Consider the following 23,958-nt stretch of genomic DNA (forward strand, 5'->3'; position numbering starts at 1 on the left):
ATCTCTTGTAATTTTGTTCCCCTTTCGCACTCTACCTCTTCGGTCTCTTTGCCTCACCCTCTTCTGAATACACCTTGCCTTTGCATATGCCACTTTGTATTCACTTACTATTTTTGGGGATCTTTTTCGTTTGCGTTTTGTTTGCTTTTGCTGTTGTTGCTCTTTTTTCTTCGTTCTCTATGCGCGTGTTTGCCTGTGTTCCAGTGTGTGCCAGTGTGTGTGTGTGTGTGTGTTTTGCCTTATTCCGCTTTATTCATTCATAAAAATTTTTACAGCTCCAGCGTTGATTTTGCTGCCCGTTATTGTTGTTGTTGTTGTTTCGCTGAAAATTAATTGCTTGAGAACTTTTGATTCATTCGCATATTTTTTTGTTGTTTTGTTTTGTTTGTGTTGTGGATGAGGGGAGGGGAGGGGGGACAATCATTTTTATTGTTGTATAATTTCATGATTGCATTATTCGATCGGAAATTGCATTTTGAAGGAATAGAAAATATATACAATGTACAAACGATAAGCTATGGTACAGTAAAAGTTCTCTGGAGTGGACAGCCGCTTGGGAGAGATTATTGATTAAAGAATTGAATAGATCTGTGAATGGATTGGATTTCCTCCATGGAAGCAGTTTTCTGCCCACCCAAGAGATCTATTCGCTTAGAACCTCCTCCTGAAAGAATCCCCTGTTCTATTCCTGAGGGATCTTGAATGGTATTAACATTTGATTGGAGCTTTTTATGGTTGCATAATTTAAAAGCATTCATTATACGATGATTATTTTATTGTCTTTAAAAAATACTCTCCCTCTCTCTTTAAAGAAATCTTATCTTCTTCTAGAAGTTTTCTTAGGGGACAGTACCCTCTGGAAATCTTATCGCCATAAATTAGTTCCGCACTAATCTGTATTCCATTTCCTCTACGCTATTCTCTTTGCTCTCTTTAAGCATGTTAATCGTTAAAAAACAACAACATAAAACTGGTTGGATCATCTCGATGGGATTTTATCTAATTTCGTATATCCTCTACGACAGCTTCTGGTTTTTTCTCTCCGTGTAGAACGAGATGTGTCCTGCTTGTTTTCTCTCCGTGTAGAACGGATGTGCTACTCTATTTTCTCTCTGTGTAGAACGGATGTGTCTAAATTGAGAGCATCCCATGGACAAATTAGCAGCATTTGTTGTTCTTTCTCTCTATCTTCCTCTCCCTCTCTCTCTCTCTCTTTGTGTTTTATTGTTATTGTTGCTCCGTTGTAAAAAGCCCAGCGCATGGCTAATCAGCACGATCCGAAAAAGAGTGTTGCAAGGGGGGAGACCTATAGAGGGAGCGAGAGAGGGGGAGGGAGAGAAACCCCTGACGGTGCACAAAAATCAGGGCAAAGGCAAAAGTTCTCAGGTAACCCTCGTACCTCAGACGCGTGCGACCTTCACCAATTTGAACTCAACAAAAAAAAAAACTCGCTTTTATTCCAATCAGCCACTACTCTTTCCCTCTACACCCCATGCCACAGAAGAAGCAAGGCACAAAAAGAGAGAGCCAATATTTGTGGCTGCCTGATAAGAGGGCCCTCGCTTTCGTTATCTAAAAGAGGGGTGGTGGGGCTGAAGGGCGGCCCTGGAGGCACTTCAATATTATAATGCACTTAGTCTACACCTTGAAAGATCGGACACCAGCGAAAAGAACAACAATAATGCTATATGTACATGTGTTCGGGGGTGAAGAGGTTTACAGAAAGGAAAGGGAACAGAACACAAAGAAAGTAGGGAAATTTAGAAAATTAAAATACATTTAAAAAATAATTATTAGGAGATCTGAAATATACTTTCTTGAAAAGATTCATGTGCTGTGGATTCCTGCCATGCACAAATTAATTAAAAAAGTAGTCTTTCAAGGAATATTCAATCGAAATTATTACAAATATTGTATTCTTTGGATTTCGTGGACATTTGTGTACATTTTTTATACTCTTGCTTTAAGCGTTAATTTCAACCATCAAAAGATATGCATTTTTGATATTTTTTATTTACTATTTTGGAAAGTTCATGTTTTTGTCCACATAAATAAGTTCTGTTTTGAATTTATTTGATTAATTTCATTCCGCCTTTTTTGTCCACAGATAAGAGCTGGTAAAAACCCACTCTATCAAATATTTTATTTATTTAGAATTTGGGTCTCTCCCTCTTATCAGCAATTGTTTAAATTTAGAGAAAGATGAGATTTTTTTAGGTCGTATATTTTTTAATTTTTTTCAAACTCTCCATAAAGGCAATTCTACATGGATTTTACATGAGCTCAAAATCTCTTCTTTTAGCGGCTAATTCGGGAACTAATAAAAATAGGGTGAATTCATATTGCACTAGTTCAAAAGCTAGCTGCTATAGGATTTCAGAGCAAATAATCCGAAAAGTATGCAGCAGCTTTTGTCTTATTACATGGCGGCGAAATGAGACTAGAGATTTCGAGGCGAATTCCATGTAGTTGGGGGTGTAGTGTATGTAGATAAATGTTCTATAATAAAAATAACTCTAATTTGTTTCCTTCCCTTTGTGGGCGTGGCGTATCATACCTTTTTTGTAATCTAGATCGGTTGGTTGGTTTTTTGATCATTTTTCTATTTATGTTCAATCTATGAATAATTCCATTAACAATCCACCTGAAATATGAAATATATGTTAATTTCTAATATAAATAATTATATTATATCTATATATCATGCATAAAACCCCGATCTGAAGGCCATTGAAACGGTTGCCTTTCCCTAAAAGGCAATAATTATTTAAAAAGAAACTCTTGCGCGTGCCATCTAGCAAATTATTTGATAATTTAGACAAATGCTTAAAGAAAACGAAACAAAATAATACAAAGTCAATTAGAGGCCATTTTGGGATAAATTCAATTAATCATAAATGCCAAATATGGATCAGAGATATCTCAAGATACAATAGTATCTAAAAGGAAATGTCTGAAATCACATTAGGAAATGCTGCAAAACAAATATGAATCAATTAATGCAACAAAAGGCAACCTGTCCACACGCATACTCTAGGCGATGCAAACACGCAGATACACAGATACACACACACACACACACACACACACACACGCAAGCAGAGATACAAAGATACTTGTATCCAGATTAGATGGCAACAAATTGCGGCATGTGGAAACCCGTTCTTGGGACAGCTTCAATTGCATTTGGATGATTTACCAACAGTCGCGACGGACTGGCCAAACGACGGACCAATTGATAATCGCAATCGCTGAGAAATTGAATCATATACGAGACACACACACAGGATCTACCAACTAACCGATCCATATTTATGGATCGTAAGAGAACACCTGCCACAAACGTCATTTTCCAGTTGTCTGACTGCTGCCGCCTGATCGATGCAAAAGTTTTCCAGGAGTCCAGTCCATCCATCCATCCATCCATCGATCGACGATCAACAATTGAAGCGTGGCCGCCGCCGCCACCGCCGCTCTTTTGGCCAATTTAACGCTGCTGTCCGCCGGCCTGCTCTCTTCAACCCCTTTCTGGCCTGGCCCAATTGATAATTTAACGCTTCAATTGGCCCAAAAAACAATAGGGCCTATGACTTATTCGTATTGTCTTGGCCCATTGCCTTTTGGGCCCCCCTCGCCGTTCATTTTCTGCCCTGTCATAATTTGTTCAGCATTTTCAAATTAAAGTTTAAGCTGAACATTTCCCCTCCCTTCTTGTTGGTCGTAACGCCTAATGGGTTTTCTCTGTGTCTTTTTTAATGCCTTTTCTGCAATTGTCATTTGAATTAAAAGCCATTTCGTTGCGGCACTTTTAACTCTTTTAAACTTGAATGCGTTTTTAGATCGTGTCACCTTTTTGTTTGCCCAAAAGTTGATTGCGAGCAGCGTTAGATGGTGGTTACTCAGAGGAAATTGATAGGAATCGAAGGAAGAGGATATTTAGCTGAATTTCTATTAAAAAAAAGAAGGAATTTTAATTGATTTTGTAGAAAATATTACATTAGTTTGTTGAGATGAAATTTATAATCCTTCTTAAATTTCCGCTCAACTTTTCTCCTTGGGTATCCTTCAAGCTAAGATATACAGTAGAGTACAGATATTTGCATCTGTCAAGATTGATCGAATTCCTCCTAAGTAATCTTCATCATTCGATTCACCTTAGGAAGGAAAAAGAATTTAAACATTTCTCCATCGAAAATACCAAAAATGAATCGTTTTTTCGATAGATTTCATCAAAACCGCACAAGTGATTACTTGAATCAGTTTAATTTTGTATAATTTCTGCTAAGAAAACGACATCTTTCGAATACAATGCCTATACTATAAGACTATAAGGTTTGATATATTTTTCGATTAAAAATACTAAAATGTAATCGATATTTCGATACTTGTCTCTTGAATTTCTCATAAGAAAAAGACATCAATCGAATCGACGGTAAATCATACTTTACTCTGTTATAAAGGCCATAGAGCTATCGATATTTCGATCAATAAAATATTGATATATGGAGATACGTTGGCTATAGGTAGGGATATCACAACAAGGATATTCACAAGTACCCTTTGTTATAGAGAAGTTTTTGGCTCAATAGTTTTTTTTTCCAGATTGTCCCATTATTCTATAGCATCCGTCACAATCAATCGCTTAGTTTTTGGATCAAAATTATAGTCCATAGATAATTCCAGCAAAATATATAACCAATAAATAACCAAACAGAAAGTTTTATATCTCCGATCTCATGCCATAACTTTCCTGCAGAGGAAGATTTTCGTGATGTATGAATAGACTCGAAATCTATTCGATCATGAGTACTCCCAACTCATCCCCTTCCCCTGTATTAATACCCTAACCCCTAGCCCCTAATTCTCTTTGTGATTCCCCTTTCCCATCTTTCGGATCTTCACAACAATTTGTCGGCTCTGGCGCTTTTGTGTCTATTCAGACCAGAGAGAATTCTCTAAACAAAAACAATCGATAAATTCTCATAGAAGATTGCTGCAAGTGGCAAAGCGGCAGAAGGGGCATGTGGCATGTGGCAGGGGCACTGTAATCCGTGGATAGCGCCATTCGCACAGTGGGTTACCTTTGATGCCGAACGCAATTTATCAACGAATTTTATTGAGTGTTTTTCTACTGTTGTGTTTCGTGTACGTTTGGAGGTGCCGTGCCTGCATTTGAAATCCTCGCCGCCTCTGACGCTGACCATAACACCCATCCACCCACCGATCCACCCATCCACCTATCCACCTATCCACCGATCGCAATTGAATCGAATTCCAAATGGAATGGATTGGGGGATCGCTTGTGTGTGACTGGAACATAAATTTGTTTGTACAAGGAAAATATATTTATATAAGTACGCTGGAACAGTGCGGTTCATATCTGAAAGACGGAAAAACCCACAAAAGAAATAATTGTGGGAATATATTTTAAGCTGATTAAAATTAAATTTATCGTAATATCGATTATTTTGTAGTATTTTTTAAAGAGAAAAAATATTTCTCTCGATGCCGAATTTTGTTATTTCCTTAGCAGAAAAATGAAGAGTATCGAATTAGTTTAAGGTAATTTTTGGGTTATCGAAATATCGATTAATTTTTAATATTTTTTTCAAAGCCCGTGTATATTTTATTCCTTTCCAAAACTCCCCATATTTCGGTTTCCAAGGCGAAATTAAATCAATCCTGTCTAATGTAAGTGAAAACCAACGAAAATCGATTAAATTCGAGGTGTTTTCCCGATTAAATGTGAGATTCTAGCTTCTCAGCAGTGATTTGATTATAAATCTATCGAAATATCGATTAATTTGTAGAATATTCTATCTATAAATTTGATTTTCTCCCTTGCCCATAATTTTCTATCAAAATTGTTGACTCTTCCGCTTTGTTTTCCCTGTAATTTCCAGTGTCTTACATTTGTGTGACGCACTGTACTTGTACGGACGGGTCTGTGTGTGTGTTCGAATCGGAAGTTAATTTATGCTGCGTTTAAAGCATTTAGTTTTGTTTATTTGAAATCCCCGAACAAGATTTGTGGCTCTCCACATAAATTTGTTTGTCAATGCACCCGATGCCCCTGCCCCTGCCACAGCCCCTGCCACAGCCATACAGCCCTGCTCTCTTTTCTCTGTTGAAATTCATTTAATTTTATATTTTAATTTGGTTTCGAGTCTCAATTGTTTAGGTAGCCGCCACCGCCACCACCAACGCTGCCGCGTCGCATCGCGGAGTGGCAGAGTGTGAAAATTCTGACTCTTGCAACTGCTGCATCATCGTCAGCATCGTCGAGAGGAGGCAGGGGGCAGGGGGCAGGAGTGCCATAGAGTGCCACAATCCAAAAGGGGGAGCCTCTGATTTTCCTTTTTGGCCTCATGGCTAATGCCAACAAACACTCGAGACTCTTGCGCACACGCAAGCTGCAACTGCAACTGCCACATCGGAGCAGGTGAAACTTTTGCGCGCAGCCAGCAGAAGAAGAAGGAGTTAGAGGAGGGAGGGGGAGGGACTTTGGAGGAGGCGGTGTGGTGGAACAGCTGACCAAACCACTTTTGTGGCATTAAAACAGGTCTCTCCTATGATCGACAAGGGGGAACGGACGGCAGTAGAGTCCTGTTTCTCTTCGCTGTGTATCTCTCTATTAAAAATAGTCTAATGATCAATGGGTGCTCCCCCCCCCCCCCCCCAACTCTATGCAAATGGGGGGAGGAGCAAGGGTGGCAGGGGGTCTTGCAGCCAGTTTTTTTGTGGCAGTCTCAATGATCATCATCATCATTGTGGGTCCTAGGGCGAAGCAGGCGACCAGGTGCTATGCTCCATATAGTAGGAAGTGCCACGAAAGTGCAGATTAAAGAGGGTCTCCAAGAAGGAGCACACAAGAGACGAAAGAAGAGAGGGAGAGAGAGGAGAAATCCATTCAGAGATTGCCACAGCGTGGGCTTATTATTCCACCAAACAAATTGCATCTTCATTTTCCAGCTGAAAGAAAACCAAAGTCAAATAAGTTATCAATCGGAACCCTGCCCCCTGCCTCCTTCTCTTTCTTCGTAAATCTTTACACAATTTATAATGTGGAGAATTAAGTTAGGACCATATCGACTTGTGTGGGGGCTGTGTGGCGCCACAGGTCTTGGCATCTTATTTAAAAAACAATTAATATTTTTGGTCCCCTTTTACGGATTTTTTAATTCAATTTTTATCAGCGGGAATGCTAATAGTGCCTTCCGTCACACATTTCGAGAGCCCTATTCGAAATTCAGTTATCAATTAATGGCCGAAAACGAAACTGGAAACCGGCTAAAACAGAATGTTTTTACAGCTTGAGATACATTTAATTTGAATTCATTACGAAAGTATCTTTTAATTTATGCCAAACCAAACCTCCACAGAAATGGTTTAAAGATACTAAAAGGCAGCACTCCATTTAGATCTTATTTGATTTTCTTGTGGCGGGAGTCTCTTTTGGGTGTTTTTAGTGGCTTCGATTTGTCGTCTATTTATTTGCCCCTGGAGTGTGTGAAAGCTATAAAAGGGTTAAAGATGGGTAGAACACACCGTTGAAGAGGGCTTAAGGATACAGAAATAAGGCTAGAGATCTCTATCAATTAGATAACATATCTTTTGCTGTAGAGAGATGTTTATAAGTTAGTTTACTTGGAATGATTATTGGTACTCTCTCAGGTCTGTTATTCCATTTCTAAAACAAAAAGCAGCAAAGTTCCTTGGTGCCTTTCGCTTATGGGAACATTTTGACGGAATCAGTGGAATATTCAGGAACCAGGGTGCTCCTATTGCCACATTCATTGAAAAATCTAAAGATAGTGCAGATTTTTTAAATATCTAGTACAAAAGATACATCTAAAAGGTATTTCATCTATTCACACAAAAGATACATCTACAATAGCCATCTATCAACCTTTTCTCAATCGAATTCAAGCTGTTCTGATCTTCAGGGAACAATAATTCAGGGAGTTTTAAATCAGAGAACCAGGCATCATTTTGGAGTCGAAGCCAACAGATTCCTTATTCCATATTATTCCTTAGACCACATTTAGCGATCATTCCTTCCATTTGAGATACCACAAATGTAAGTATAACTGTGCTCCACTTTGGAGCAGATCTACAGATCTCCATGAGACTCCATTCCGGTCTCTCCCGCTCTGGCTCTTGGAATGAATAATTATTGCTAATTGATGTTGATGAAAAATGAATTTATGAATGTGTTTTTTGTTGCTGTTTTGCTGTCGACTGGATGTTCTATCAATTAAACCACACACAACCAGTTGTGGGCCGTTATGTGAATGAATGAGTGAACGAATCAATGAATGAATGAATAACCATATGAATTAGCCAACTTTTGGCAGAGGAAGGAAGTTGTGCCTGAAGATATCTTCCCAGATAAGACAAGAGTCTTTCTATAATATATGATATTTTTTGTGATCCCCTCGCGAGAGATAGAGCGATGCGTCATTCAAAGAAAAACAAATTTCATTCATGATTTGAGGCTACGGCCAGAGATAGGAGACGGTTTCGCGAGTGTGTTGTGTATATTCATAGATACAGATACAATATCTATCTAGTATATAGAGTCTATAATCTATCTGCATGGCAGTCAGCAGTCAGCAGGCTGTAGGCTGTTGGCAGGCACACAAACAAACAAAAGATACGTACACACATGGATACGATAGACGATGGAGAAGCATATTTAATTTGAGGCACAAACTAGCAATGATTAGGAACATCCGGTTTACTAACCGAAAAAAATACACACAGCAGCTTCAGCGGCAGCAGCAGCCACCGAACGAATCAACGATGGAACGACAGAACGAGAGAATCTCCAACCCAAGAGATCCACAGGCCACCACAGGCACTAGCATCAGCATCAGCATCGGCATCATCGTCATCAGAATGGAATACCCTCTTGTAAGATGTAGAGCATTACAATCATGTAAAGAAGTTTGTAATGGATGGGAGAGTGTTTTCGTTTGGGATGCTCTTTAGTTTATCCTTATCAATGGCTTCATACATAATGATTTTTCTATCATATAAAATGGCTTGTGGGCCAAACGAGCCTGGGTATCTTTCCATATACATATGTACCTTTCTTGTAGGTCGCATCTATACTTTAACAAGTACATATTTCATTCGAAATTCTAATCGGACTTGAATGACTCGTTCATTGAATATCTTTTAATGTTCCTTGTGTATCTTTTATCGTTCATTCCGTATATTTTATCGTTCTACGAGTATGCTTTGGTTATCTTTGTATTTTGTAGTATCTTTTATCATTTTTTGAGTATATGTTAACACCCTTTATCATTCTTTGAGTATATTTTAGTATCTTTGATTATTCTTTGACTATTTTGTAGTATCTTTTATCATTCTTTGAGTATAGTTAGTATCTTTGATCATTCTTTGACTATATTTTAGTATCTTTTATCTTTCCTTGAGCATTTTTTAGTATATTTTATCATTTTGCACTATATTTTATTATCTTTAATCTTTCCTTATGTATACTTTAGTTCTTTAATAATTTTTTGGGTATATTTTAGTATGTCGTATCTTTCCTTGAGTATATTTTAGTATCTTTTATCTTTCCTTGAGTATATTTTAGTATCTTTTCAGTATATACTTCAGTATATTGGCGTAATTTTGTATTTTTTTTGTTTATTTTAGATTTTTTTTTAGGATTTTATAGTATATTTGATCTCATTTCGAGTATCTTTTAGTTTTATTTTCGTATCTTTTATTATATTTAGTATCTTCTGGATTTCCCTCCGAATCATGTAGTTTTTTAATCGTTTTTTAAGTCACTTTTACCGTACTTTGTGTTCTCTTAGTATCTTTTATCGTTTTTTTTTTATATTTTAGTATCTATTAGTGTATTTCCAACTTCGGTTCGTCCCACCAGTAGTCTTTTTCTTTCCCATTGAACAGTAGCCACCAGCCAACCAACATCAGACGACAACAACAGCAGAACGACACTTCTCTGTCTCTCCCGTTGAAAACATTCAACTTGTGATTCGTTCTTATGTCTACGATCGTCATCATCATCATGCTGCTGGGATGCTTCTGGATATTTGAGTGTGGGATGGGGGATGGGGTGCCCCTGCTGTTCGGCCGATGGGTAGCGGTAGCGCCAGTCCCCAAGCCTCTCTTCTTCGAGCCTCAGTGCTCTGTTCTCAGTTCAGTTCTTGGACATAAAGGCCCGATAATAATGATGTTGTTCTTGTTCTTTCGGTGCTTCTGCTGTTGCCGTTGCTGCTGTGAAATCCTCTGTTTGGAGTTTGAATTGTGTGTAATTTGTTTGCTACTCGGCTACCGCGCTCCGCGGCTACTGTATTCTCCAGCTCCAGCCCCAGTCGCCAGCCTCCAACTTGAGCTTCGGTTCAGATACGATCCAATCCCGAGTGCCTGGCTTCTGCCTGAGCATCTCCACACGATCACTGGATCCATCTTTGAGACGGAGATGGAGATGGAGAGAGAGAGAGAGAGGGAGAGGGCGCTCCTCTTTTCTTCTCTTTGTTTGTTGTAAGCCGCGCGACATCGTCTTGTGCTCTGGCCTTCTGGTCGGTCTTTGAGATCCGATCAGCATCAGAATCGTACTCGTGTTTATCTCTCGCTGGAACTTCCTTTTGGGGGGAATTTTCTTTTCGTTACGCCTAATTATCGATATTCATATGGGTTTATTCGATTAAATGGAAATTGACTTCTTTCAAAGTGGGCTAAAACGAAAGAGATTGTTGGGTTTTTTTATGGATCTTAATTTAATAAAAAGTCTTCTTTGAGATAATTAGATCATTAGATCTTGAAGCTTTGGCATAGAACTGGCTCTAAAGTATGGTTTGAGGTATCTATGGTAGGTTTATAGATAGGCAGGGGACTTTTAGGGGTCTGATGGAATGACAAGACCAAAGAAAAGTGTGTCTTAAAAGTCTAAGAAGCTGTCCTGAGTGGAGATTCATGGTCTTAAAGAGGTGCTCAATGTTTCCGATCTTAAGTATCTTTTTTGAGAGATACAAATCTTTGGAATAGGCTTAAAATATCTTTCAAAAGGCTTTTCTTTTCAATTAGATAGGTAGTCTAGGTAGTCATAAAAGTATCTTAGGTGTCATCGAACCATCATCGAACTAGAAATCATTTGGAGAATCATTTTTATCAAAAGATCGAAACGGAAGTTCGTTTCTCTTTCCATTTTAATCTCAATTTTAGATTAGAACTTTAAACGTTTTCATCTGTATCTTTTACTCCAAAGACGTGTATCTTTTACTCCCAATTTACCTGTATTTTTTACTCCCAGCATCTGTATCTTTAACTATCAATTTATGTTGTGCATGTGTATCTTTTTTGCCAAAAATTAGCTTAAAAATCGCTCTTGAGAATATATTCGATCATAGATCAAACTGTATTTCCGATTCTCAGCAAACCTTTACCGTTAGCCGTCTTCCGTTTGGTTCCATTTATCTTTGGGATTGCCATTTGTGGGTTGAATGATCTTTCGCATCGATCCCCTAGGCCATTTCCCATTGATATCCCGAGTATGGATATCTTTCGTGGGCCTGATTTATGCATAATTTCTGTGAATGAATTGATAATGTAAATATTGTGTTAAATATTAAACCGAACTTCCCATAGCAATTAAAAGGCAATTAATGACGAGATCGCTTGTGGGTCTCAGGCCGGCCCCTCATATGATTATAATCGAAGCAGAGAGGCACACAAATAGAGAACGAACTAGTTTTTGGCTTCTGCCAGATCGAGTTTTCAGCTGGAGATGGAGTCTGCTTTGGAGTTCCAGTTCCCATTCATTGATTACACAAACAAATTGATAATTAATAACTTTAGATACATCGATCGAGAGGGGGGAAACCCGTTTGGCCCGGAAACATATCCTGTGTCCATTAACTGTTTTCTTGCTGCTTGACAAACTTCCGCAAATGGGGGGGAAAAAAGCCATGCAGCAGCTTCCTTTTGCCGCTGCACTCTGCGGATGCTGCAAATAGGTTGGACCTGTGACTGTGCCCCACCGAATCCGAAGCACTTGGGGCCTGGCTGCCTCGGCTGCCTGCCTGCCTGCTGGCTTCAGTTTTCTAAGCTGATTTGAATGTCAGATATAGATATATATATTGTTGTATGCTGTCTATGTTGGCCAGGCAGCAACTTTCGCATTTCATTTGGCACGAGAGCGGGATCGGCATCGGCATCGGCATCGGGATCGGGGTCCCTCCTGAGCCACCAGCCACCAGCCACCACATCATTCACTTGACTTCATTCGACTTGGACTCCACTCTGCTGCTGTTGCTGTTGCTGCTGCGAAATATCTGGCCAGTTGATCAGCAGGCAGCATCCCAGCCCCACCAACTCCCAGCTACAACTACAACTACAACTACAGCACAGACTTTAGATACAGCTACAACTCCTGCTTCAGATACAACTACAACTACAGCTACAGATTCAGACCCCAATCCTCCAACTCCTTTGCTTGCAACTTGCCAGCCTCCTAAAACCAAAAAGAAAAAGTTGCATGCGTCTATTTTCTGCAGTTTGTTGGGGGGGAATACTCTTGAATCATGAGGTGGAGTGATTTTTTAGACAGGTTGGAGAGGCCTTTGAAAGGATCTATGAGTGGAGGTCTAAGGATTACAAACCAAGTTAACTTTTAGAGATTTATGTGGAAAATTGTAGGTTTTTCTAATATAAAAAAATGTTTCCATAAGCGAAAGGACACATTAGTTTCGAGGACCTTTCCCCTCGAGGGTTTTGGTAAATACTAAAATGGTATTTTAAAGATATTCCTAGAATTTTGCATATTTCCATCAGTTTAGAAGTCATTTCATTCCCTAAACCACTGTCTCAGTGGTTGCCCATGACTCTTTCCTTTAAAGAGCATTCAATATTCGTTGTATTCTGCAAGTGCTGAGGAAATTTGTTGCGTTTGTTTTTAGTTTTTTCTCACATTGACCGGATGAGCAGCTGCTGGGGAGATCTGTGGAACTGGGGATCAGGTGAGGATGAATATAATAACATAAACCCCAATATCAACAACGGGCAGTGGCAGCGGTGGCAGCGATCGATGAAACCAGTTTTCCATTGAGAAAACGGCGAATACGAATACTCGTACAGGCAGCCACTGGGGGCCACTACATGAATTAATCACTTCGTTTGTAGTGGACCGAATGGGGCAGAGACCCACAGATCGGAGCTGAAGCAGCAGGCGGCGGGTGGCTGAATGGATCGGATCGATGGATCGACGGGGGATGGGTGTGCGGATGTGTGCAAGTTTTCCAGATCAACTCTCATGGATGGATGCCGTACGAGTATGGGTGTTTTTATGAATGAAATGATCGACAGCTGAATTGCAAAATCGTTAAACAACGAAACAAATCTCAACGGCAGCCAGCACCAGTGGCAGATCCAACAGGTCGTCTCTCCCATCACCCATCTCTCATTTCTCATCCATGATGATGATCATCCGATGGACGATGGAAATCTAATTTCTCTTAATTATATTGCCAGCTCTTGGCTAGATCTTGTAGACTTAATGAGTGCTTGATTAAAAATATGTCTGTTCATTCGTTGGGTTGCTCAATGGCCAAAGATTTATGGGATATTTTCTATATGTATATACTTATGTGATATTTCCTTCAGGTTTTTGGCAAAGATCATGATGAGAGTTCATCCATTGGGCAGGCAATTAATCAATCAATCAATCTGTCAGCCAACCAGTCATTGAATTCTATATTACACTTGTTCATCCATCGATTGACTCGTTGTTACTGATAATTCGATTATCGTTTGGGTGACGTGATTTGGTAATGATTGAAAGGGGAATGGAAAAGCGTGTTCTTTGAAGGGTTAAAGAAAAGAAAGGCCGACGAGAGATAGAAGGAGTCTCTTCTGGGCTAAGTCACACTGGAATAGAGAGCCGAAGAAATCCAGAAAGAGTATTACTGGTAGAGAGCAGGCGCTGGAGAGGGCGACAGAGAGGTAGTGAGCTGTCTTGGAGGCTTCTTCTGGCTGGACTTCATTGCTAAGTCACACTGGGAGAGAGCTGGGGATTTTGTTTGTTTAATTCTGGCTATAATAATGATCCGATTTCAATCAGATTTGATAGTCTGAATAGATAGAATGAACGTTTTTGTATGCGAATCCTAAGAAATACTAAATCACATTTTTCTCTTTATCTTTTCCAACCTCTTTATACCTTCAAATTCCTTAAGTCATATCATATTTTAAAAGATCTTTAGTTTATCGAATCCCACTTCACAGAGAACTAAACTTTACGATCGTTTCAGATCTACAGTCACTTCGGTCGGGGTCGGTCGGTCATTTCCTTTCATAAAGCGGCTCGGCCTTTCGTTTGAGGATAGTTTATGGATATACATAGATTATATCGGGGGGATATATATAGAATCACAATCATGAACATGAACGCTGATTGCACTTCAAACAGCGTTGCCAAAGTGTCTGTTTGATATCAGACATTCGTACGGCATACGGCAGCCTTCCGTTGTACCGAGTGCCACTTTATTCACACCTTTCATGAATGTATCTCTGCCTCTCTATAAAGATATGGAGATAGGTGTGGGGGGAGGGGGAACGCACACACAACAAGTGCAATGGCAACAAACATTGGTTCTTTGATCTATAGAATCCCCATCTACCACATGCCACATGCCACACACCCCCCGCCGTGGATACAACTCATAATTTGTGAAACAGATCTCCAGAGATCTCAGATCTAGAAAGCAGGAAGAACATACCATATATGAATTTAGATAGGAGGGGATCGGGAACCATCATAAACATTGATTTTTGTGTGATATTATTTCCACTAAATTCACTCATTGTTTTTCCTTTATTTTGTCGTTTGATGTTTTGTTTCGTACCAAAAAACATTAAATAAACAAAATTTATTCCAACGAAAAAAATATAGTACACATATTAATCGGGGGATCTATACACTATATTTTTATACCCGATACTCAAAATGAGTATTGGGGTATATTAGATTTGTGGTAAAAGTGGATGTGTGTAACGTCCAGAAGGAATCGTTTCCGACCCCATAAAGTATATATATTCTTGATCAGCATCAATAGCCGAGTCGATTGAGCCATGTCTGTCTGTCCGTCTGTCCGTCCGTCCGTCTGTCCGTCTGTCCGTCTGTCCGTCCCCTTCAGCGCCTAATGCTCAAAGACTATAAGAGCTAGAGCAACGATGTTTTGGATCCAGACTTCTGTGATATGTCACTGCTCCAAAAATATTTCAAAACTTTGCCCCGCCCACTTCCGCCCCCACAAAGGGCGAAAATCTGTGGCATCCACAATTTTAAAGATACGAGAAAACAAAAAACGCAGAATCGTAGAGCATGACCATATCTTTTAGACTGCAGAATCTGAATTGGATCGTATTACTATTATAGCCAGCATCAAGAAAACAATTTCATTTTTTCTCGCCCTGTCTCTCTCTAACACACACGTAGCATAGGCGGCTTTGCTTAGAGTAAAACATTAGCGCCTAGATCTCAGAGACTATAAAAGCTAGAGCAACCAAATTTGGTATCCACACTCCTAATATATCGGACCGAGACGAGTTTGTTTCAAAATTTCGCCACACCCCCTTCCGCCCCCGCAAAGGATGCAGATCTGGGGATATTCATAAATCTCAGAGACTATTAAGGCTAGAGTAACCAAATTTGGTATCCTCACTCCTGTTAGATCTCACTATAAAACGTATATCTCAGAATTTCGCCCCACCCCTTTCCGCCCCCACAAAGGACGAAAATCTGTTGCATCCACAATATTGCAGATTCGAGAAAACTAAAAACGCAGAATCATAGATAATGACCATATCTATCAGATCGCTGAATCTGGATCAGATCAGATCATTTTTATAGCCAAAGGAAACAAATCAATTTGCAGTGGCTACGCAGCGCGTGACGTCACGCTCAGACTGATTTTCTGTCTCTCTCGCACGCACTCTTTGTCGTGTCGTTTAATATTAGCGGCGTCTGCCGGAGGAGAGCCATACTGATTTAGTATCGGGTATAACTTTAGAGTTGCGGTGTCCGCAGCAACTCACAACGTTCCTCCTCGTTTAGCATTATATTTTTGTTGTTTGTTTGTAAACAATTCGACAAAGTTCCGTTCTGAAGTTGCATGGAAATGCCGCTCTGTCTGTTTCTGTCGGTGTCTCATCTAATTTGTATCGCTGTATCTGTTGGAACCGTTTGTAGCTCTGCAAATGTATCTGTATCTGTGTCGGTCTCTCTGTTTGTGTTCTTTAATGTTTCGGTGGGCCTTGTTTTTCTTGCTTGAAACAAAATACCCATAAAAAATTTAAAAAACATCGACGTTTTTTTAATGTTTGATGCATGGAAAGCACAATAGAGGGGTATATTGTCTTCGTGCGGCATATTGTTGGATGTGACGGTAAAGAGAAGCTGAAGATTAAGATGTGAGTCGATTTGTGCTATAAGAACTTTTGGATCTCGTATACCTTAAGCGTTGGAGTGTATAAAATTGGTTTAAATAGAATATTATTGCTCCGATAAAAAAATCTAGCATAGGTTATCTCCCAATTGATTCAAAATCATTCAAATCGGATAAATATTACAGCCCATATAGTGTAAAGTAAGAAGGTTCTACAATCTTTGAGATATGAAGATGATACATGGTATAACTATTGCGATAACTATTATCTACTTATGCACCAAAAATCATGAAAATCGTATGAATATTATTCAGGAAAAATGGTGTAATGTGTACGATCTCAGAGATATTCCTCTGATAATTGGTAGAGTTATGTCGATAACTATTACCCACCTATTCACCAAAAATGACTAAAAACGGAAATGTATTACAAGCTGTTCAGAGAAACCTATGATACCATATAATTTGTGACATATCAAGATGATATTTGGCACAACTATTACGATAAGTACTATCTACTTATGTACCAAAAATCATCTAAATCGTATACATTTTACAACCACTAACCAATATCCATATAAACCCTGTTTAAGAGGTATTCTTTGGTCATACCATTCGATTCTTCGATTGCGTTTCCTTGTGGCATATTAAAAATGAATCTATTTGCTTTTTCGCCACGAAGGCAATTTACCGAGGGGTTGGGGGAGAGTGTCCGAGAGAATATCTGGGACAGAGAGACGATTGATCTCAGTTCCGTTTTGGCATTGTCTTGGCATCACCTTCTAACTCTTTCACACACTCTCTTACTGCTCCTCTCTCTCTCTCTCTCTCTCTGTCAGTCTCTCTCTCTCTCTCTCCTTTTCCATGTGAGAGTTTTCGTTTGATCATCAATTTTATGAGGCAGCAGCATTGTTGTTGGGGGATTTCCACCGATTGACTTTTCGGGCGGCCTCTGTCTATATAAATTTTGGTATTCTTCCCCCGTTGATCGTTTGCTAAATAAACATTTTTACTGAATCCATGGATCGTTGTTTCTGTTTTTTTTTTTTTTTTTTTTGTTCGGTTGTTTTTGTTTTTTTGTGGGGAAACAGCAAACCGTTTCTCACTTTTTTTTGGTGGCATATATTTTTTTTGTTTTTTTTTGTATTTTGCTGGAAATTTTTCAAGTTCTTGGAACTTACATTTTACATAAAAGAAGCTTCCAAAAAATTCGTAGAATATTTGAGAAATTCAGAAATATTATCAGCACAAAAATATTACATATCGTATGAACCGTTTTGGTCTTGACTTTTGGTTTCCGAATCTCCACTTCGTTGATTCAATTTAGTCGCCGCGCACGCATATGAGTATGAACTATGAATGCTCTGAATAAATCATTGTGAATAAATGCAATTAGACAGAGAGCCTCTGTGTGTGTCTGTATGTCTGTGGTCCCTCCCACCATCCAATTTAGAGAACAATTAAAAGATTAAAGAGGGAATCAACGAAGGAATCTTCTGCGCATGCGCACAGCTCTCTGTCCCCCAAAGGGAATTGTGAATCGACAAAGATTTTTGTCACTAATTGAATGAAATGAAAATTGAAATTGAAAGAAAAAACCAAATTAAAGGCAAAAAAGACAGACAAGACTAGAGAACCAGTCGGGGACACACAGCAGACAAGCCCTAGCCATTGATGACAGCAATAGTTTTCCTAGAATTTGACTTTATCTACAAGTATTCCAAGAGTCTAAGGAATGCAAAAACTATACATACTCGTACTCGTATATATTTGTAGGTTGGTCAAGCAGTCTAGACAGCGGGCTGCCTTTGTTATCAGACGGTTCTTCATTACGAGGTCTACCTGTCCACTCAGCCGACCGACCTGGTGATGACTCAAGGGCCATTCCCCATATCCAGATCCCAATTGTAGGTCGGGTCCCCCTTCGAAAATCAGCGACTGGCTGGAGTTATTGAAGGGGGAGACAAGATCTCTCTTTGGGGAATATTTTAATGCCAAAAAGCACAGAAAACGAACCAAAAAGAAGGCAGAGACGAAGGCAAACCAAATCCCCAAAAAGAAGAGCGAAATTTTTGGTTGATTTTTCCCACGCCAGAGACGCCAAGAAAAAAGGAGAGAAGTCCTTGATCTAAAGATCTATAGAGGGGTATAGAGAGTGGTAAAAAGATCACTAAAGAGGGGTATAGAGCGGGGGTTAAAAGATCACTGAAGAGGGAGTTAAAAGACCACTAAAGAGGGGATTAAGGAGGGGCCACAACGATCACTCAAGAGGCGTAAAGAGCGGCCATCAAAGGCCGTCTACAAGTCGCTTATGACCCATCCTGGGGGCAGGGTATTTAGTACCAAAACATCTTTAAGTGATCCTTTTTGTTGGGCACAAAACTTTGGGAGGATCATTAGCAGGTAAAAGCTGCTCCAGCAGGACTCTCCAGAACTCCCATTGTCCTCCTCTACAAGTGTCCGTGTGTCTCTGTCTCTGTCTGTGTCTGTGTCTGTGTTTGGGTATCTGTGTAATTTGAGTCTTTTCTCAATATTGGAATCTGTCAAAATAACAAAAACAGAACAAACTACAACACAATTCAAGTTCAAGTGCGTGGGAATATTTTTTTCTGCGAATTTCGTGTGTCCTTCATTGAATCGAGGACTGTGGGGATTGGAGATCAAAATATTGTAGAAGGAAAGGAGCTATGTGGTGATTGTTTTAAAGGGAAACGTTTTTACAGAATGCAAATTCTATGATCTTACAATTTTTCTATCTTTTGGGTCTCATGTCATAAAATTGTATCCCTACAGTCTTATAAAAGATTGCCTTTCCCTCTGTGTATCTCTCTCTCTCTCACGGGGTGTCTTAGCTTACTCTTTCGCACTCCGTATCTCTTTCTCTCTCTCTTACGGAGTAGCTTAGCAGTAACTTTAAGCATTTCTGATATATTTTCGTGGGAATTTAAAATATAATGAGGCGACCTTTTGTGAATTATGTCATGATTTTGTTTGATCTTTAAAAACTTCACTAAGAGAATGTATCTAAACTAATAAAGTTTCTTTCTTGAATGTAGACAGCAGATAAATCGGTTCATTCTCTTACAAAATCTCACAAATTATCTTAAAAGATGCATTTTTTATTAATATTCTCCCTGCATTTATGGGAATGCAATCCCTACCTCTCTCAAGACCCTCAGCCTTAATTCCCCCCATAATGCCATAAGTAATCCCTTAAATATAAGCACTTTTATGATCCCATTTGATCTTCATTCATCAATACCGTACCGTACGCAATACCGCCACTCCATTCAATCGCATACATCATCCACCACTTTTACGAGTATAATTTGCTAAATAAATATTCCCATAATTATGGAACACACCTGAGGTGCAACACTTTTCATGTCCGATGTCGATGGGAGGATGATGGCAGGCAGGAGATGGGATGGATGGAGGGAGGACTTGGCAGTGCTCCCTACCTACGTCAGAAATTGGGCAATTAATTTACTTTTCCTCAGAGAAATAGAGAGAAAGACAGAGAGACAGAGGGAGAGAGGGACAGTCACACATCAAATTGGGTTCGATCGTTTTGCACCCTGTTGCAGCAAACAGCAGCAGCAGCAGCATCGAGTGGGGCGAAGAGACCTGAGACCTGTGCACCTTCCACTGCTGCCACTGCCACTGCCACTGCATCTCGAATCTCAGCTGCAGCATGCAACGCACTCACACACACACACAGTTTAAGTGTTGAGTGTGTAATTTTATATTTCCGGTGTAGTATCGTAAGTTTTTTCTTTTTTTCGTACGACAACTCCTCGGCCACGGCTGGAGGAGGTGCGGGGAGTAGTCGCGGGAGTCGTGTGGCCAGGGTCGCTTCGTCGCATCTTTTGGATGCCACTGCCACTGCCTTTTCCCCTTCTTTTACACTTGCTTCTCTCTCGAAACCCCCTTCCTCTCTCTTTATCTCTCTCTCTCTCTCTCTGTCTGTCTTTATCTTTCTCCTGCTCTCTACTTTTGCTGGTTCAGCTGCAAAATGTGCAACACGAAGAGAACCTCTTCGATTGAGGGGTATTTGTAGAGCAAATGGGTGTACCCATGGCAAATATCTTGTGGTAGAAAATATACCTTAAGAGATATAGAGCTCTGCTTGGGTATGATCATGTATAAAGATATGCTCTTTATATCTACTAAAAATCATCTCTTTCTTTCAAGAAAAAACTCCCTAAAAATAATCGTATGCCAACGAAATGTATGGGCGTTACGTGTCTATTGTCTTTCGTTTTACATTTTAAGACTTAACTCCACTTGTTCGATTAATAAATGCCCCAATTATGGGGTATCCTTTAGTCTTGAACCAAAACCCTGATCTTTTGCCTTGTTTCCTCTTCATTTTCTTTCAGTTTCTTGTCTTTTTTTTACGTTTCTCGAACGACGTCGTCGACAAACACACAACTCACACAATTCCTGCAATTATTTTTATATCGAAAACTCCCCTCATCACCCAGCCCAGACCCCAGACCCCATGCCTCATACTCCATGCCTCATGTGCCCCAACCAACTCCCGGGGATAGCCTCCTGTCATGCATACATATTTATTTATACTCGAATGTGTATTTTGTCGTAATTTGGCTGAACATTATTTGATTTATTTGCTTTCAATATAATTTCCAGTTCCAGTCGTCAATCCGTCTGTCTTTCTTTTCTGTCTCTTTTTTTTACATTTTTTATCCAGAATTTTAGAATTTCTGCTTCTTTCTTTGCGCTTTTTTTTATAGATGATATTACGAAAATAAATATCTAGAAAAGTGTATATATGGGTGTTCCTGGAAATGTCATCAATGCACAAGGAAATCGAAGGCTAATCGAAGTGAAATTTGGTTCTTCAAATACTCTACAATTTATAGAAATCGTCTGCAAGGAATATATGTATATAGAAATTTTTGTGTAGATTTTGGAGAAAGTAAAAGAAGAATATTATTTTAAATTTTAAGAAATTTTAATGGAAACAATTGGAAAAGTTTAGGAGATTTTTAGGACAATATTAGATGAATTTCAGGGAAAATTTAAACAGTATTTTAGTATAAAATTGAAGAGAGTTTTGATATAATAAGAATATGGTAATTGTAGAGGATATTTTTGAAGGGTATTTAAAGGTCTACTTCCATTTCCCTCTGGCATTTCCAGTATTCGTTTCTCTTCTTTTTTTCAACTAAGTTGACAACCTTTTCCAAGAACTTGTCATGACATTTTTCTCCTGTTTGAATTTGTGCGAGTATTTATTTAAAATCCACTGATGACGCGCCCTTTTTTTATTGACTTAATTTACGTTTTAAGCAGCGTTTATATCAAAGAATCTAACAACTAAATACATATAGATGTCTGGCTATCGGTTTGAAAACTCCAATCAAATTAGTTGCCTTGTCTGGCCCCAAGGCGTGGCAGGAATTGTTTTATAGATGAACGCATGTCAAAGGACATTCGAGAGAGGAGGCAGGCTAGAAGTACAGCTATTGATTGCACTATATATTTTGCACATAATTACCCCAGACACCAGACATCATCTCTGATTGTATCTTGTATCTGCGTACCCCACAATGCAACGCCCAGGGAGTGCTTCCCCGTCTTCCATCTCTCTTCGAAGTTGGTGACTGGTGGCTCTGAAGTTGGTAATGAAATATCTAACGACCGGAAGTCAATGGCAAATACTTTTGCTCCCTGCTCCCTGCTCCCCGTTGCTGGCTTTGTGGCAGAGAGTTTTCCACAGAGTTTGCTGCTGTTTGCCTTTTGGCTATTTGCTAATTTTCCCTCCTTTGCAGCACGTTGACAGCAGAAAACACTCTCCCTGTCTCCACCTTTGAAAATGGTGTTTGATTCGATTTCACAATCAGTTTTCTTCGATTCGTTCCGGTTATCACGGTTATCAGAACACAACAGGAAACGGAAATAGGACTTTTATTGAACAACACATACCATTCCACCCCACTCGAAACCCGTTTATGAATGAATTTTTGAGCCAAAAAAAATAAATGGGCTTTTATTCGCACACAGAACCTTTGCCGACGTCCGGATACCTGAGAATAGAACTTCTGGCCATAGATAACACTTATCAGAAAGGCCCTGGCCTGATAAGAGCCCCGCACCACAATCAGTTTTCAGTTCCAACCTGCACTAATAAATTTGCGCGTGTTCTTCAACCCAACCCAACGCGAAGCAATGCTATGCGGGGAGTTCTTGGAATTGCGATAAAGGTCCCATAGAGAAAAAGAGCGTGCTCTACATAGAATATTACTCACTTTAGTGGCGTCTGATTATTGGCATTAATCTAGAAAGAGGTCTGCTAATCATATGGCAATCCCTTTGTGCGAAGGCGTAGGCGAGAGATCTACAGTCCAGCAACATCTGTGGGAAGAGATTCCATCTCGCACATAAAGTGGTCTACGTGACTTTTGTGGCGTATGCAAAGCTGAGTGACTGTTTAACTGGTCCATTGATAAGGATATTTGAACTATTAGGATTAGAAAAAGGTCAAATCAAAACCGGCATAGCCGTCGTTGTTCATGGAGCGCTTCAATTGGGGGATTTCCCCTATTTATGCTTTGGAAAGATGATGGAAAAACACGGAAGTGAAATATGCTGAGTATTGTATAAAAGAAAATTAGAATGAATATAATAATGGAAATAAGGGGAAACGGAAACAAAATGATACCTGTTTGGGAGACAACGATAATGCTAATCGAATACGCTTATTAAGACTTAAAATTGTTTATAGAAATTAGCATCGATCTCCAGAAAGGTTCAAACCTTACACAAGTCTAACTTGAATCTTAAAATTGCAGAATAGAGATCATTAATTGTTAAATAAAGAACCAATCCTCCACATGCAACCCCCACTCAAGGGATCCAGCCAAGAAATCTCAGTCAGAAGCCCAGCCCACCGTGACCATCCATCTCTTCCAGTAAGAGGACAGACAGACTGAGGGACGGACACCCCATGGTCAGCATGATTGACCCATTTAAAGATCTCTGACTGCAAAAAAAAAACCCAACCAACTATCGTAAAGAAGATCATCAGATGAGGAGTGAACAATGAACACCTCATATGATTACGAGTACTGTCTTGTACCAACCGCAGCGTTTCTTCAGTCGAACGGGAGGAGGATCCTCTCCTGCCTTTCTGGGCATTAGCACCCCAAGTGGCCCTCACTCTGTGGGCCATGTGTGTGGCCCATGGCTAGGGTCTGGGTACCGTGTTCTCTCATAATGAATTTTGAACACGCACAGACGTTTTGTAATTTCGAGCTGTAAGTACGCATGCGTTTTGAAGTGCTCGAAGACGAAGACGTCTACGACTACAAGTCATACTCGTAATAATTGTGATAGTACTTTTTATAGTACATGCACATACTCTATACAATGTACAGCGGAGAGGCCACCTTGGTATCTCCACTTCTACACACTCGTACTCGTCGTTCAGGTAATATCTTAAAGATAGAAGTTGTACTCGGTAAAGCTGGGAAGGCTTTCATTCCACCTCTCCTCCCTGCATTTGTCG

The 23,958-nt window shown here is 39.6% G+C and overlaps 1 protein-coding gene across 2 annotated transcripts in view; it reads left to right on the forward strand.

The window, feature by feature from the left end:
* pnt (ETS transcription factor pointed) overlaps positions 1 to 23,958 on the forward strand; it is a 71,372-nt gene that overhangs the window by 16,228 nt on the left and 31,186 nt on the right. Inside the window, exon 4 of one of the 2 annotated variants that reach the window (XM_033377046.1) lies at positions 12,939 to 12,998. The exons of the other annotated variant lie outside the window; for it this stretch is intronic. Coding sequence (XP_033232937.1) covers positions 12,939 to 12,998 — 60 coding nt within the window. The remainder of the gene's footprint in view (positions 1 to 12,938; positions 12,999 to 23,958) is intronic. 2 annotated transcript variants of the gene reach the window in all.

This window comes from Drosophila pseudoobscura, chromosome 2, assembly GCF_009870125.1.
Source record: "Drosophila pseudoobscura strain MV-25-SWS-2005 chromosome 2, UCI_Dpse_MV25, whole genome shotgun sequence".
Classification (NCBI taxonomy): domain Eukaryota; kingdom Metazoa; phylum Arthropoda; class Insecta; order Diptera; family Drosophilidae; genus Drosophila; species Drosophila pseudoobscura.